The following is a 17,548-nucleotide window of genomic DNA, read 5'->3' as shown; positions in this document are numbered from 1 at the left end:
AGGGAATGAACACCAATAAATTCACATGTGGGGAAGGCTTTAAAGGTGCCATTTCTCCTAGCAGGCCAATCTTGCACACTGTTGGGGCACAGTGGGTCCTGCACAGTGACTGTATCTGTATCTGCCCTCAAGCCATGGCAAGAGAATTTGCTATACAGCTGACTACATGTTCACCCAGATAGAAATAAGCTGTTTCATAATGATTAGAAAGAAATAATTAGCATCAACAAGGCCCCTAATTGTGTCCACAGGGCTAAGGAGAAGAACAAACAGATTCAGAACACAGAAAACTTAAGGATAAAATTAGGCTAAAATTTAGGGTGGAATTATAAATACTTGGAACTAGAGAAGGGACTCCCAAGGCATATATACCTAAATGTGCATATGTTCCACAGATGTTAATGGGTCTTTTAAAAAGAAAAAAAAATTATATTATTAGATCAAATAAGTTTGAGAAGCACTGGACTATTTTACCACAGGCCTTCTCAGAGCCTTTAAAATGCTAATACCCATTGTCAGTCTTCAAGAATGAAATACAGTATAGGGCACTTTCCAAACTCATTTGGGTTTAAAACCTTTCTTGCGAAGAAATTTAGAAGAACTAGGGTTCTGTGAAATCCTCACTGAGAGGTACTTGGATAAATCACATTCGAACTTTGGAGACATTTTTTCCACGTATGGATATCAAACCGAATCTTAGAAAACTCCAGAGCAGAGATTCCCAGGCCTCATGTATAATTCAGTCCTGATTCTCACAACCTTCGTAGCTAAGAAGTCCTGCTTCTGCAGTTATGTGACTATTCTTAGAGCAATTCTAGTCTCTACCCTCAAGGAATAACAGAACCACTTTCTGAAAGGAGCGCTTGTCGTAGGCCGCCAATCCATGATTAAGCCCTACAGTAGGTTTTCCGTGTATACCAGTGCTATAAAATTTCCCTCAAGATTTATCTCCCAAATTAATCCCTGGCTCTTCCCCACATTCTTCCAATGTTCTTTCTTCACTATCAGTTGTGGGACCCAGAACAGGCATCCACCTTCCAGAAGGCCAGACCAGCTCAAGCTGGCCATGAGGGAAAGGTGTGTGGGGCGAGTACACAAGAAGCCAAGGGATTGGGAATCATGAGGCCAGACTTCTCTCTCTCGTATCAGAGAAAAAGTAACATAGAGGAGCCTGTAACACAGGGACAGGAGACGTCGCTGCCCCAGCAAGCCTGACCCTGCCAGGTTAGAGTTCTTGTAAAGCATCCTCCTGTTGTGTATTGTCTGGCGGCTACAGTAAGCTGACCTTTGGAGCGGGGACCAGGCTGGTTGTACACCCAAGTGAGTATGACCATGCAAATGACCAGGGCAAAGGTACTGATGACTCGTCTATAAGAAAACAGGAGATGATTTATGGCCAAGTTGGGGATATACGAGACACTTTGTTTTTCATTTCTACAAGCTCTCGGTGACTTAAAAGGTTCCCATGTCTCATATTAAAGACAGAAGTGCCAAGAGCCAATAGAATAAATGAAAATCTGAGCAGCATAATTTACAGAAACATAAAAAGAGTTCTAGATACTCAGTGCTTTAGAGCAAAACTGATTACTATCAGCACCAGATAATCTGAACATTCAGGAAATTAGCTAAGCGTCCTTGGGGAAAAGTGATGAGTTAATAGCAAACACAAATTCTCTTGTATTGCAACAGGTAACTAAATTCCCTAGTTTGGCTAATGAGCGTGGTATGGGGATGCCTGCTCACAGAATCATCCTCTCTGAAGTTTAGTAGAGTTTTAAGCTTCTCCCAGGATAAAAGTGACCCTGACCCCTTATACCATGTGAAATAAGAAAGTATGGTGTTCACAGCACAGCTGGAAAGCTTGCAGACCTAGGGAAAATTCTGGCTCTACCGTCTCCAGCTAATAAAGAGAAAAATGACAATAAGCATATCGTAATAATATGAGACAATGCCCAGGTTATAGTAAGTCATCAATAAATGGTAGCTTTTTAAAATTATCATCATCATCATCAAGGCTTTGCTATACTAAAGTTTATGTTATTATAAAGGGAAAGGGGAACAGCTTCCCTGGTAAATAGGAAATCTAAGAAACAAAGACCCAGGGAGCTCTCGGATCTTGGCGGGTTCCAGCAGATTACCATCAAGAAGGTTATTGCAAAAACCTTACATGTAGTGGGGATATAGCAGTGGTAACAAGCTAATCTTTGGAGCAGGGACCAGAGTGAGTGTCCAGCCGAGTAAGTAGAGTGGGGCAAGGGTGGACGTTGACGACTAATTATTTCTTTTTCTCCATTATTAGTCCCTAGGAAGAATGCATATGTTTTAGAAAACGTAATCCCCACTCCTGGGAAATGGGGTCCAGGAAAAAAAAATGAATAAAAGAATAAGAAAACAGGCTGAGAGATAAAGAAAGCTAAGGCGAATTTATGTCATAAAGCACGTACTAGGTTTCATAATGTGCAATGCTCAAAGTAAATGTTGTTTTAAATGATACAGATGTTCCCAAGATATAAAGCATTTTGTGGACAACTAATTCTTCTTTGTCCAAGATGCAAAGTTGAGCCTACGTATTTTCTTCTGGAGGATCCCAAATGGTCCTATCCACCCATCCCTCGAAAATCCTCTCATCTAGCACTCAATGCTCCGGAAACATCGCTAGGCTGGGGCCTTCACAATCATGAGGCAGGTGATGGGCAAGTAGTCCTGGACCTTCCACGAGAGGATCCTAGATACCACTGCCTTGAGCACGGGTGTCTGCTCTATTGAATTCTTGGCTCCACAACCCAGGGCTCCACAGCAGGATGGAGCATGAGTAAAAGGATCGAACACACCAGTGACAAAGTCTCAATACAAAAGAGCAGAAGGTCTAACTCTAAAGAGTGTGATTCTCCTGTCTCTGTGGGAAATAAGTGCTTCTCCTATTGAAGTGGGAGGTAGGGCTAGTGAGTTTCTGTAATGGTGTCACCTGCAGTGTGAATACTGGAGGAATGACTGGAAAACTCACATTTGGGAAAGGAACCCGAGTGTCCATAATAGCTGGTGAGTCAGCCCAGGTGGCACCATTTGCAACGCCATGGGCCAATATCACTAATCCTTCCCTTCGGGAGATCGGTTATTACTGTGGTGAGGCCAACTGTGGGTGTTATGAGTAATTGTGTTACAGAAGCCTCTGTGAAGGGAAACGGCATCACTATCAATTTTGAAAGTGTGTGTTTCTCTGGGTCAAACACATTAAAATTTGACTTTAATCATCCAATGGATATTTTTAAATGCCTTTTATGTGGCCATCACTCTACGAAATGTTAGACTGAGTATGAAGAAACCTAAGATAGATTCCTGACCTGCCCTAAATAGTATAAAAACTAGCCAAAGGGGCAGAACTATTGGAAATTTAGCAGCCTGAAGAGTGTTTTAATCAATAATGATGTCAACAGGCACATTAGAGATTCGGAGGAATCGGATCCTAGCTGGAAAGTTGGCCAAATGGAGAAGATCGTATGCAGTAGAAAGGGTTCCCTGAACTTGAAGAATAGGCAAGACCTGTACAGGCAAAGAAAGGAGGGAAGAGGGTCCCAGGCACAAAGAACAGTAAGAAAGAAGGCGTGATCTTGGGAATAAACAAGGCACATGCATTTTGGCTTAAGTAAACACATCTGACGATAAAGTTGGATGGAGAGAAAGGCAAAGATATCTTCTCAAACAATGGAGAAAAGGAATACTAGAATCTTCAAGAGAATACAGACAATTAAGGCCAGGACCAGCCACTGGGAAACTGGGGATCCAATTTAGAAATGCAGACCGGATGTGAAAGTGAAAGGGACCAGCTCTTTCCATGGATGGCTCATAGTGTAGGGACCTCCCCTCTCCTTCCTCAGTGGGCTCTAAGAGGGGTCATCCCATCCCTCAGAGGAAGAGGAACCTACGGGTTTCCGTAATAGAGACAATGAAAGTGCTATGAAAATCTTGCCTACCAGATGCAATTTGGCAAAGGCACCAGAGTTTCCACTATTCCGGGTAAGTCTTCCCAGGAAGTGTCACTGCTTCCTAAAGCTCATCAGAGCCTCAATGGGACTCACAGTCAGTGTTGCTAACTCACATTTCTAGGTTCCCAGTGCCTAACTACAAAGCACGGATTCAGTGGTTTCAATCACTGCTGTGCCCCCTGGGGATCTAAAGCACTAGAGAATTGGGACATGTGCTTCTGTGGTTAGTTGTGAATTAAAATGAAAGGTTAGGATCTAGAATAGCTGAACTTCCACAATGAAAAGTTGATCCAGTCTTGCCAAGTCTACCTTCTGATATGTCATCAGGGGTAGGCTATGTTTATCTTGCTAGGGTGGAATAGGATGTCTCTCCCCCAGGGCAGATAGACCCCTAAAGACCTCCGAACTAAAAGTGACTCGTTTTTTGTTTCTAGACAAAAAATAATAATAATAATAAGGTTGCAGCAGAGATATATGGGGGTAAAAGTAAAAGGGGGCTAAAATATATATATATATCAAGTTTAGAAATGAATAGCCAGCTTCTTTGACCAAAAAGTCTAACAAGCAGAAATTTTGCAAGTCTAATGGTCACTAGCCCAAAATTGTTTTTTGAGTACCTAGTATGTGGCAGTTACTAGGGATACAGCAGTAAACCAGACACAGGCATTTGCTGTCACATCCCAGGGAGCCAATATGAAGAGCTTGTTTTAAACAAGTACTTTGGAGATGAGCTCAAAGAAGAGACTGAGATGAAGGCCAGGCGAAGAGGGTGAGCAAAAAAGAAAATCGGAAGTATGGAAGCCAGACAGGAGAAACAGCAGCAAAAACGCAGATAAAGAAGCCCAAACGGTACCCACTGGTAAAAACAGGACATAAAAGGGGCTAAAAATCACCTCAATTCTTCTGACTTCATTTATTGCTGTTTCATTTCGATCTCTCTCTAGCAAAGCTGAGCAATTGGCTGCCCTGGTGGTCACCCCCTACAGATTTAAAGGTGACTTTTAAGTCTCACGCTCAGCCCTGCCTTTCCTCAAAATCTCAGGTTCCATGGCATTGTGCTCTCCAGACCAGTGCTGTCCAATAGAACTTCCTGTGACGATAGAAATGCTCTATTAGACTGCATTGCCCAATACTGTAGCCACCAGCCCCGTGTGGCTATTGAGCTTTTAAAATGAAGTTTTAGTTCTTAATTGAATTTTAAATTTTATTTAATTTTGGTTAGTTTTAATATAAATAGCCACATGCAGCTAAAGACTACCATATTAGACAGCATGGTCTTGACCTTCTCCAGCCTGGCCCCCACTGGCTCCAGGGACTAAGTGAGTGTTTAACCAGAACTCAAATTTGAGAATCTGGCCCCCACAGCCACCCTCTCTCCCCTCTAAGGCCATACTGCATCTGGCGACACCTTATCCTCTGCCTTATTTTTGAGGCCACATTCTCTAGGCACCTTCACACCTTTCCATGCCCCCCTGCCCAGTCCCGCTGATGACTAACAAATTAATTGGAGTGTATTGGTGGTGCTAATGGCTTCTCATCTCTCCCCTCCCAGTAAAAGATTTATGTCATAGGGCCTTAACCCGCAGTGATGCCAGGACCCCAGGCACGTGGAGATTGAAAGGGAGCAGACAGAATCCTTCCGTGCCAGAACTTTAGAATTTCTTCACACGTGACCCTGCTCTGCTGCTCTAGGGGCAGCCCCACCCATGGGCAGCTCTGCCTTGACTCAGCACCCCAAAGCCATGCCAAGGGCTGATTTCCCAGGTTTCGGTCCGGCCAGATGTCTGCATTGCCAAGGCCACCCTGGCTGGCTCAGCAAGTAGGGTGTATCACTAGTCTGAGAAGCCTTGTCTGCATGGGGAGGAACTGTGGGGGCCGAGAACCACAGGGGCAGGAAGCTCAAGTCCCAACCATGCTGTAAACTCTCTGGGTGGCCGCAACTCCTCTCTGCAAACCTCTGCTTCCTCCTCTGAAAGCAGGAGGTCCGAAAGAATAAACAATGAGAGTTGCATTAAAAACATGAAATCCTACGGACATACTGAAAAATGATTCTTAGCACTGAGGAAAAGCCTCCAGCAACTCCTGCTTCCAGAGGGTGAAGAGTAGAAACCGACTGTATATTACTTGGTATCACATTATCGTGGCAATATCCTGGTAGTATCAATAGCTGCAATTACTTACATCTGTTCGATACTTTACAGTTTATTAACTATAATCTTATATGGGGAAACTCTCATCTGTTTCTCAGAAAAGCCTGGTTAGGAAGGTGGACGAGGCAACAGCTTCATTTTACAGATGAAATTCATGAGATTTAAGGGGTGGCGTAACTTGCCCAAGGCCTCGTCGTATCTAGTAAATGGTAGAGCCAGGGCTTGGACAGAGGCGTTCTGATTTATAGTCCAGATCTTTCATAGATGAGAGAAATCTCCCTGTGATGTGACCTATCTTCCAACTTAAGTTCAGCCTATTAAAAACCTCCAGTTCCGGTCAGTGCCCAGCCTAAGTGTGGGAGACCAACCCAGATGCCAAGATGTATGCTTTGCTTTTCCGGGCCTTTATTCCGTGCTGGCTTTGTCCTGCCAGAGCCCTGTTGTTGTTTACTAGGCCCACTGAGCTTTGTAAGAAGTTCCCATTAAGTAGGAGAATGAGTAGCGCCATTAAGTAGATCTTCGTTCCTGGTTTCTTTGAATGGCAGGCAGGGACAGACGGAAATCGTTCACTGAAAGCCTGGGCTCTTGGCCGGGACTCATGGCCTGTGCCTATCCCTGAATCCCAGTCTGCTGTATACAGCTGGTTTCTAGAATGTTCTTTCCCATCTAAAGCCTGAGGATGTGACCCGCCAGCCCCACAGAGCCCTGCTCTGGCCCACCACTGGCATCTGGACTCAGGCCTGGGTTGGGGCAAGGAGGGAAACGAACATCTCCTAACCCAGGTCTTTTTGGCCCACAGATATCACAGACCCCGATCCCGCCGTGTACCAGCTTAGAAACCCTAAATCCAACATTTCCGTCTGCCTATTCACCGATTTTGATTCTGAAACCAATGTGTCACAAAAGACGGGGCCCACAGTGTTCAGCACAGACAAAACCGCGCTGGACATGAGAGCCACAGGTTCCAAGAGCAACGGGGCCCTGCTCTGGAGCAACAGCAATGATTTTGAATGCCAAGGCGCCTTCAACGAGACCTTCTACTCCAGCTCAGGTGAGTGCAGCCTTGGTGCCTGTGCAAGCTGAGTCTCCTCACTTCAAGAGGCCTGGCCGTGCCCACAGCTCAGGCCAGTGGTATCTAAATGCTGCTCTGATTGGTGGTCTCAGCCTCATCAACTATCAGCAAAGCCCCCTACCCTCTTGTTACTGGGCACCAGTCAGCCCCGCCCTGGCAAGTGATAGAATATCCTAGGCAAAAAGCAGATGGGGAGAAGGTGGCAGGAGAGGGCACTGGCCCTTAGTCTCGCCCACCCCGAGTTCCCACCTCCCTGCCTCTGCTCGAGCTGTTTGCCCCTTACCGCCCTTCCAGACCCCATTCTAATGCCCTTCTCCAAGATCCCTGCCCTTGTTTCATTCTCTTGGCCAAAGATCTTTCCCAGCTCCTGACCTCACGCATTCATTCATTCAACAACCACTGATTATGCATGTACGACATGCCAGGTGCTGAAGCGGAGGAGTAAACTAGTCAGATGAGGGGTCTGCCCTCGAGAAGCTCCATTCTAACCGGGGGAGACCATCCATTGGCAAGAGGAAATCTAGATCACTTCGGATTATAATATATGCTTTAACTTGGAGTTGAGTAAATAGCCATCTTAGGGACAAAAGTCAGGGAAGAACCCTCTGGGGAAATGCTATATGATCTGAGATCTAAAGAAGTTGTCATCCATGCCAAGGGCAGAGGACCCTGCGGAGGCCTGAGACAGGAGCTTACTGAGAAAAAAGGAGAGCGGGTGGAAAGGAGATGGAAGAAGTAGGCAGGATGGAAGACGTAGGCAGAGGCCAGATCATAGGGCCTCACAGATACTATCTCTGGCTTTAAGCAGAGAAATGACATCTAATTTACTTTTTTAAAAGAGCACACTGCTGAGTGGAGAATGGCTTGTCGGAGCAAGAATGAAAGCCAAAAGGAAGGTGTTGCCGCAGAGAAACAATGGAAGCCAGGACAGGGTGGCAGCAGGGAAGCTGAGTGGTCAACACTGACTGAGATTCAAAGGTAGAACCATGTAGGAATAAGAAGGAAAAGAGGGGATCGAGGAAGGTAGCCTGAGCAGCTAAGTATTGACTGAGTAAATAGTGCCATTTACTGAGATGGAGAAAACAAAGGAACAAATTTGGAGTGCAGGGACTGAACCTTTGTGGAACACATGAAAGCATCTATAGCCCTTATGGCATTCGTCTCTGTGCGTGTCCTATTACCTCGATTGGACTCCAGCCTGGAACCTACCGCTGTGTCTGATGGCTCTTTCTGGCCTTGTGTCGTGTAACATGGACTCTGCAAAACCAGTGTTTGTTAAGTGAATGAAATGATGCCCAGAAGCCAAGGCGTTGGTCCTAATAGGGCCAGTGGCTCTCCCCAGCAGGTGCCCATATGCGACAAGCTCTCTCCACGAGGAAGCGTGGAAAGGCTGCAGACACTCACTATCCAACTCTAAGAGGTCTGGGGTGGGAGGGTCAGCACGGTCTGGACTCTATGAAAATTGCTTTGTTTCTCTTTTTAGTCTTTCCCTGTGATGCCACATTGGTTGAGAAAAGCTTTGAAACAGGTAAGAGAGGAATCTATCCCAGCTTTGCACAGATTTGGGGAGGAAATGAACCCACGATAATTCTGCCCAGGTAGGGGAGGTGGGAAGGTTTTTGTGGATCTAGAAATGAAATTATGAGAAACAGGAAGAGCAGTTAGAGCCCTGCTCAGAGGTGCCTAGAGTCATTCTTGAATTCCCGGCTTCCTCTCACCACCTCTAATTTTCTTTTCCATTCTAAGCATTTTGAGAGTGTCTCAAGTTTTAGTTGACCCCCTTCTAGGCCTCTGTATTCCTTTCGGTCACTCTATTGTCAGGAGGGACAAGGGTTTCCGGGTGGCTCAACTATGATGGGCTTATGTACAACCCTAAATTAACCCAGTCATCCTGGGGACATTTGCCCACCATTGCCAGGGGGCTTTTGCCTTCTTTCAAGAAAAGCAGCAAAACTCATGTAGGTGGTGATACTGTCTCTGAAGGATCCCCATCACTCCTCATCATCTACCCTGGGCCCATATTCACTTCCGCTTGAGCTGTTTTTATGAGTCATTCCTCTTGTGGTTCAGCCACTGGATTCCCACTAAGGGGCCCAGACTCAAGAGATCGCAATAAGTTCTGAGCACCCACCTCATCCCCATCTCCTGAGAGGCTCAGAAATAAAATAAGGACCAAGTGTAGTTAGTGTTTTCCTTTTGAAATGAAATGCCGTTGACCCCGAGGAATGTACAAAGATATTTACGAGGGAATGTGCACAGAAGCTAAAAGGGAGAAGTAGAGCCAGGAGCTGAAGCCCACCCCACCAACCCCGCCCCTGCTTTCAGCAAAGCCATTGATATGTCACAGAGCACTGTGTGGACCTCGGGCGTGCATGCTTATAACTACCGCGCCCTCTTGGTTTTGCAGACATGAACCTAAACTTCCAAAACCTGTCAGTGTTCGGGTACCGCATCCTCCTCCTGAAAGTGGTCGGGTTCAACCTGCTCATGACGCTGCGGCTGTGGTCCAGCTGAGGTGAGCGGGCGCTGCAGCTGGGAGGCGGGGTACGAGGGTCTTGGGGTGGGTCCCCAAGCTCTGCAAGCAAACCTCCGCCCAGGGTCTTCTTCTTTTTAGGCCCTAGGTCTGAGCCTACCACACTCCTCCACTTTCTCCTGTTAGGGGTTTCTCTTGTTAATAACGGGCCTGGAACGTTTGCATAACCCAACACCCTCTTCGGGTGACAAGAGCCACCTCAGTTGAGTCATGTCTCTCTTACAAAGTATGAAGAACAGTTGCTACTATCCACATTTTGGAAATGAAGAAAATGAGGCCGAGTAACATCAAGAGCCACACTCTAATGAGTGGAATAGAGACATTCAGGACCCTGACACTCGTTCGTGCTTTCTGTCATAACTTCTATCGTGCCCGCTGCTGTACCTCTTTCACCGCAAAACCTAATGAGGCTCCCAATTCCTTTCCTCACGTCCTCGGCCTCCAATACAGCGAGGAGATATTGTACTCACATTACACCCTCCTCCTGGCTAGAGTCTCCACGCCCCTTTCCCCCAGTTTCCCTGGTCATCCTCCTGACAAGCATATCCCATTCCACCACCAGCAAAAAGAACTCCAGGGTCCATTTGCTCCTAGAGCTCTACAAATGGAGGCATCTCCACCGCATCCTAACTGTCCTGGGTCTGTCTCCTCGGCGTCCAGACTGACTCTGTTTTTCCTCATCCCAGGTCACCAAGAATGCGAGAGCCGAGTGCTCCCTGCCCCCGACTCCTCACCGCCCTCCTCTGCCTCTTTCAGCAGAGAGGCACGCCCTCAGCCTCCATGAAGGAGAAGGCTCCCTCTGCAGCTCTGGCAATGCCACCAACTGGATCCTACCAGATATTTGTGATTGAGATGCTGGAGAGCTACCAAGCGCTGCTGCCACCCCTCTGTTCCCTCACTGCTGCTTGTCACTGCCTAACGTTCCCGGCAAAGGCAGGGGCTGCTGCAACCTCTCCTGGCTGTGGAGACGGCCCCTACCCCTCCCAGAGACTGCTTCTGATGTCCCACAGTGCGATGGATCCCCAGGGGCTTCTCCCAAGCTCTAGCTCCTGGAGAATGTTGTGAGGAGCTTATATTTTTTAAATAGTGTTCATAAAGAAAGACATATTACCCTTTCTCCCAAGATGTGGGGAAAACTCTCTCATTATCTAGGCCCTGCTATGCTGTGTATCCGAGCCACATTGTGTGTTCTGCTTCCACGGCTTCATTAAAAGTGATTTGGAAGATCAGAGACTGTCCTCCTGTTTGACTGGGTTTGGTCGGGGTCATTTTCGGCTCGCTGCTGATCACTAGCTAGGCAGACAGCAACCAAGGCATCTGTCCACGATGACATTCAGGACAAGCTAATTCAAGAAGCTGCTTAAGTCAAACCTCTTCCTGGAATAACCTCTTAAAAAATCCACTTAGAAGGCTGTGCTGAGGGCCAGGCAAACCCACTTGAAAGCTTGGGTCCCTGCTCTTCCGTTTTCACACCACACCGCTGGGCCACTCGTGGCAGGAAGCCCATGTACATGGGTGGTAGTGACCTGTAGCTGAAATTTGGCAGACGGGGACCACACAGCAAGTGTCCCCCAAATGCCGCCCACTGTCTCTCATCCCCCAGGAGCATTTCCTTTGCCTTTCCTTTCAGACTGGATTCCCGTCAAAACTGTGCATTGCCCCACAAATTTATGGCTGGGGACCACCTACTACTCTCCTGCCTGGGCTCCAACCCAATGTCCAGCCCCTCGGGTGCCCAGTCTAGGAGTGAAGGAGGGGAGGAGATTGTGACCGCAGACTTACATTCCCACCATCCTGGGTGTGAGGATGTGAAAAGGGGAAATGAGTTCTGTCCCCTTGAGTCCAGAGGCCAGGCCAAGGAGAGTAGATGTCTCAAGCCCTCATCTGGAGGACAGGAGGTGGGATTCCCTGAGACCCTAGGATTCTCCTGAGCCTCCTGCTGCCTGAGCACCTCTCCTAGGATCACGGATGCTGACGGGAATGCCCCTCAGAAGCCATTCAGCCATCTATTCACTATTACCGCTATCAAGACTACAGCCGAAGGCTTACCAATTCCCAAGGGTGGGAGGGCACCCTAGCCCCAAATACCTCTATGGTTCACCCATGTGTCTTTAACTACATCAGCCAGAAGCATGCAAATTTTTCCAGCTACGATTCAGGCCTGCTTCTTTTCACAGTGACAGAGCCACCAGCTCATTAGGTGACCTAGGCATGTCTCTCCCCTCCATAAGTTCCAGTTGAGACTGGAGGCTGCCTCCAGTTCTATGCATCTCTGACTTGGTAGCCTCTGTAGAACTCAGAACCACCATCCATGTCCTTGCCAACCTTACTGAGGGTACCACAGAATTCCCAGTTCTCTCTTAGCCATCTCATCTGCAGCCTAAATACAAGTCCCTTTAAAGATTACTAATAGGAAAAGTCTCAAAGGAAATCCCATCATAGCAGCTCACTCTCACAGGTAGGAGGTCAGAAACCTCCTTCCCAAAAGCGGGCTCTGCCACCTGCAGAGAACACAAAACTGCCTCCTCATTAGTCTGACACAATGCCGAAGATTTCACCATTGGGAATTTCTTCTAATTAATTCTCTTCCCCCTATTAAATGAAAATGCCCCTGGGAGGGTTAATAGAGCAAGTGTTCATCAACCATTAAAAACTTAGGGCAAATTAGTTTGTCTTTTTTTTTTTTCTCCTAAAGCGGTAATGCACTTTGGTCTGTACACGAAAGATGCAGGCAAGGGACGAGAAGTGGCCAGGGAGGCAGGTCTGCTTCTGAGAGTTGGTTGCGAAGATACTGAGGCCGAAGGGGACATGCGGGCTTGGGGCAGAGACCCTGGAAGGCAGTGAAGGGGCCAAAAAACAGACCCCCTCCAAGAACCCTGGAGGAGACCCAGACTGAGGGAGGTCAAGGGAGCCTGTGGAGTGGCACCAGCCCAGGGCCCTCAGAGGGCAGGACTCTATAGTCACTGGACCCTTAAGGCCACCCTAAGACCTAAGAGGTGATGTGGCAGCGACTGGGGAATCCACCCAGACCCATGAAGGAAGTAAGGCCCCCTCCCTCCAGGCCCAGCCCAAGCTGAGGGTGACAGGCCTTAGGCGGGTAGGAGGCCTCCTGGACATCAAGGTCAGCACTGCCCCCTGAGAAGTTTCCATCCCAAACCAGGGGGTTCCTCGATCCCAGCAAGTACCTTCCCTCAATCCTGAGGCTGTTAAGCCTAAAGCTATTGGGGCCAAGTCAGAGGGCAGAGCAGGAGCAAGTGGGTGTGCTGAGGGGGTGGTGCAGACTCCACTCGACTTTGTCCACTCTGTTCTCCGGTCCGGCCCCAGGCCCCACCGAGAACATCAAGGGGGAGTTAAAGTGGCCTTGTGGGGCAGCCCAGGGGAAGGGCTCCTGAGCCCACCAGGAGGGTCAGCACTGGGCCACTGTGGCAGGGCCCCTCAGTGCAGGTAAGGGACCAGGCATTGTCCAGCCTGGAAGGAAGAGGTTGCTGAGGAAACCTGAAGACACGGTCATCAGGTCCATACAAGGCCCAGACCTGAAGAGCCTGAGCCCCCATGAGCAGGGACAAGCTTCAGGGAGGGAAAGCCGCCATCTCAGCAGGGAAAGTGTCACCAAGGCCAGTTGTAGAACAGATTTCTCTGGACAGAAGTGCCACTGCCCAGGAGGCAGAATAATGGACCAAATGACTTCTCATGACCTTAAGCCTAAGATTCTAGAAGATTCTCTGACATTTCACCCAGAGACCTGCCCTCTGAGTGCAATTAGAATCACAACCCAGTCAAGAGAAAGGCAGGCTAAGCAAGTATATGCCTTAGGAAAACCTGAGTGGGGTCTTCAGCTCCAAAAAAATGACCCCTATGCCATGACCCATGCTTAGAAATGCAGCCATCTGAGTCTTGAAGAATTATCTTCTTGGTTAGCCAATAAAATTCAACTCCCCTGGAGTCAAATGTAAAGCCCTTAACAGATATCACCTTAGTTATCAGGTAACATCTTGACAAGAAATTCCACTAGACTATGTGCTCCTTGGGGTGGGAAGTGGACCTTGTTCATCCACGTGTCTGCAACACCTAGCACAGTGCCTGGCACACAACAGATGCTAAATATACGCTTAACCAGCAAAAGAATGAAAAAATGATCAGTGTGATTGGGCACTGAGGAGGGAGCCAAGTTGGGGGTGGGATGGAACATAAAAGAAGGGAAAGTGGATTTAATAGAGGAGATGGCCTGGTAAACCTCTATTTCAGTTTTCCCAAGAGCTAAGCGTAACTTATCAAGAACTATCAGGAAAAGTAAAACCTGATGGCCCCTTGGCCAGTGCAGCCCCAACACAAGCATTCATCCAATACAGCTGGAGGATGGTTACTCTGGGAAAACACACAGGGCATCCAGGAGTCAAAGTTCTGATCACTGAGGGACCACTAATTCCACCTCTCTTTCTCCATGTCCTGTCTTAAAACCCCTTCTCCAATCTACCTGCTGGAGCAATGTGTGGGAAGAAGAGCTTCTGACTGAGGTTGGCCTGGTGACCCAGTGCTGTCATTCTGTGAATGAGAATGCTAATTGGTGAGGACTCTGCAGGACCGCCAGGGCCCTGCCTCTGTTTAAGGCCACCTGATTTACAGGCCTCATTTCACCCAGACACACACATGTGTAAGGTCTCCACCGAGTGTCACACATAGAGCTACATTTTGAAATTAATAAACAGGTCAGACATTCAGTCAGTAGCCAGAAGTAGGACAGGAAGTGGAAAAAGTTTCCCACTTCCTTCCAGGTGTTTGGGGGCTTGGGACGGCCCCTTCCAATTTCCATGACGTCATGGTTGCTGAGAGGGGCAAATAGGGCACCCTTTGAAGCTCTCCCACAGAAGCCACATCCTCTGGAAAGAAGAGTTAAAAATATCGAGTTAGAGATACCATCGCCCTAGGCCACGTGCCTGGGGCCAGGCGGGCTGGGCCGTTATACCACCAACCGCAGGTGCAACAGGAAGGCCACCAAGCTGGGAGGGGCTGCCCACCCCATTGCAGAGAAGCCTCCTCCGCCCCACCTCTGCACCCTCCTCCTTCTGAACCAAGCCCTAAGATCAAACGTTGGTCTCACGTAATTAAACTCTTGCTTAATACAGGGCAGGCCTTCGAAACTTATGTCCAGCCCACCTTTCCCTAGGAGGTGTGGGGACCACATCTGCCCCACAAACACAGCGGGGACTGGTTCTCCGAGGAAGGCTCCTACTGCAGGTGAGGCTGGAATACTGGGTGATGGTCCTGACTGACGTCTGCTTCTCAGAGACCGGAAGACCAGGATTCAGGACACCGAGAGGCAAGGGGCCTAAAAGCTGAGACCAGAACCTGAGACCCGCAAAACTCCTGGCTTGGATCTCCTGCTCTGTGATAGTGTCCTCAGCCACCCACCTGGGGGCAGCAGCGCTCCATTGAAAAGGCCTCTTTTTCCCTTAGTCTGTTCATTCTGGGGTGGAAAGCCCCAAAGCTTAGGAAAACCTTTTTTCCGAGGAAAATAAAAAGGCAGGTGACTTTTATTCAGAAAGCTCCTACCCTTTGCCACTGCCCTGGGCTCCGGGTTCGTGTGAGCCTGTCACACACATCCCATGGAGAAGAGAAGGTCTGGGTCAGCCCCCGCAGGCAGCAGGGGGCACTATCTACCCAGGATCATCAGGCTCCCTGGTACAGACCTCTAGAAGGGAGCCCTGCCAGAGGGACTGGAGAAGCCCTGCTGCCTGAGGGAGCGAAGTCAGAATCAGGGAGCCTGCACTGGGGTCCAGCACCTACCACTTCCTAGCCTCATGCCCTGGGCAGGTTACTAACTGTCCACAGCCTCAGGTTCCCCGTGGAGCAAATACTCTCTCATACAGCAGTCTGAGAACCAAGGCTTTCTTCCATATCACACACCTGCCATGTGCCACACAGCGTGCCAGGCTCTGGGATGCAGTCTCTCTATGACTCCACCTATGAAATTCAAGAACAGGCAAAACTAATGGCCAGTAGAAATGGAAACAGTGGTTGCCTCTGGAGTAGGACTGACTGCCAAGGGGCAGGAGGCAAATGTCAGGGTGGTGGAAGGTTCTGTATCTTGCTCTGGGTGATGGTAACACGGGGTATGCACGTGTCAAAATGCACCTAAGATTTGTGCATTTTAGCGGAGCTAAACTATATCTCAATAAAATACTGTTCCTGTTAAACACACACACACAGTTCTGTCCTCAAGGAACTAACAGTCCGGTGAGGACTTGGGCCTGAAAGACGTGTGTCGATGACGGTAATTTCATGATGGAGGTTTTTGTTATCATATTTTGGGGATGAGTCCTGGGGCAGGGGTCCAGAGAACCAGTTGTTATCTGTAAGCGTCACAGCCCCTCACTAGCCTTCACTCTTAGGGCTTTTAATTCTGAGTCTCAATTTTTCATCAAATATACAGATAAAAACAAGTAGCCCACCTACTTCTCAATGTTGTTGAAGGATTGAAAGAGATCATGGATGTGAAAATGCAAATTATAAGGGAATGCCCAGAAAGACGAAACGCAGTCTTAGCGGTCTTACGTTCGGGTCAGTTGGGCAGGGTCAGACCCGACCACCACAATGAGAGAAAAGCTCCGAGGAGCTTAGGACTCTGGAGCCCACCTGTGTGTCACTGCCATAATAAATGGCCACTTCTCCCTTCACTATGGTCCCATGAGCTTCTTGTTGACACCATGATGTGCATGTTGTGCTCTCCATGGCTTCTGGCTTCCAGGAGAGCTTGGAGGGGAATTCCAGAACCAGGAGGCACTAACAAGCCTGGGGCCAAGTTTCTGACAAAAGCTAGCACGTCTGGCCCCAGGGCACTCCTCCTTGAGTCCTCTCACCACATCATTCCTGAACACTCTAATTTCTTATCTCCCCTGTCACCCTCTGGCAGCCTCGCTGCCTTCAGAAGGGCCCGCTTGACCCCTGGCAGGACACAAAGTCTGAAAGCATAAAGCCAGATCTTTACTGCACCTTCCAGTGGCCATCTTCTCTGGGCAGCCATCTTCTCTCAGGCCAATACCCTAAATGGTTAGGAAGATGAGGGGTCACCATCTATGAGAAGAGGGGAGCTTGGTCTCTCTATTTGCTCTGAAAATGTGGTCATGCTCCCATTCCAGTGACAATAGGATCCAAGGGAGAGACTCCTCCTATTTTCAAAACCTTTCGAAAATCTCACTGAGGACATAGTTCCACAGTGTAGCGGTTAGCACGTCTGCTTTATATGCAGAAGGTCCGGGGTTCGTGCCCCCGTGGAGCTGTGGTCCATGGCCTATGGCCATGCAACCCTGAACAAGCCCAAAGTCTGATCTCGGAAGCTAAGCAGGGTCGGGCCTGGTTAGCACTTGGATGGGAGACCACCTAGGAAAACCAGGTGCTGAAGGCAAAAATTTAAAAAAAAAAAATCTCACTGAGAAGCAGGAGAGAGTGCCTGTCTCCTTTTTCCCTGAACCACATAAAATTCAGCAGAGGAGAAAAAAAGAAAATATCAGGAGAAGAGCATATGAATGCAAGATAAGGTTGACAGGACTTAAGAGAGTTTAAGTAGATGAAGGAATGTGGTTTAGAGAGTGGTGAGCAACTGGCCCCCATTCCATGCCTCCAGCCTTGATGGGAGGAAACTGAGTTAACCTTAAAAAGGACTTCTCTCCAGTGGAGACTTCGAGACACTACTTTTAGCAATCTCTGGGGTGTCTTCACTTCTCCTTGCCAACCCAAGTTATTCCCCCGATTTACCAAAGGATATAGGTGTGGTGACATCTTTTATCTAGAATCTTTATGAATATCCTGCATC

The 17,548-nt window shown here is 48.3% G+C and overlaps 1 gene segment (V, D, J or C); it reads left to right on the top strand.

Annotated features, from left to right (window-relative positions):
- Window positions 1-10,967, top strand: part of LOC102889487 — a 16,534-nt gene extending 5,567 nt beyond the window's left edge. The window contains 4 exon segments of the C gene segment in view: window positions 6,933-7,184; window positions 8,689-8,733; window positions 9,613-9,720; window positions 10,425-10,967. Of these exon segments, the coding sequence occupies window positions 6,933-7,184; window positions 8,689-8,733; window positions 9,613-9,719 (404 nt within the window).
- The last annotated feature ends 6,581 nt before the right edge of the window (window positions 10,968-17,548 follow it).

Source organism: Pteropus alecto, unplaced genomic scaffold (assembly GCF_000325575.1).
Source record: "Pteropus alecto unplaced genomic scaffold, ASM32557v1 scaffold335, whole genome shotgun sequence".
NCBI classification, from domain to species: domain Eukaryota; kingdom Metazoa; phylum Chordata; class Mammalia; order Chiroptera; family Pteropodidae; genus Pteropus; species Pteropus alecto.
The sequence above is the reverse complement of the archived record's forward strand: the minus strand, read 5'-3'. Positions and strand labels throughout refer to the sequence as shown.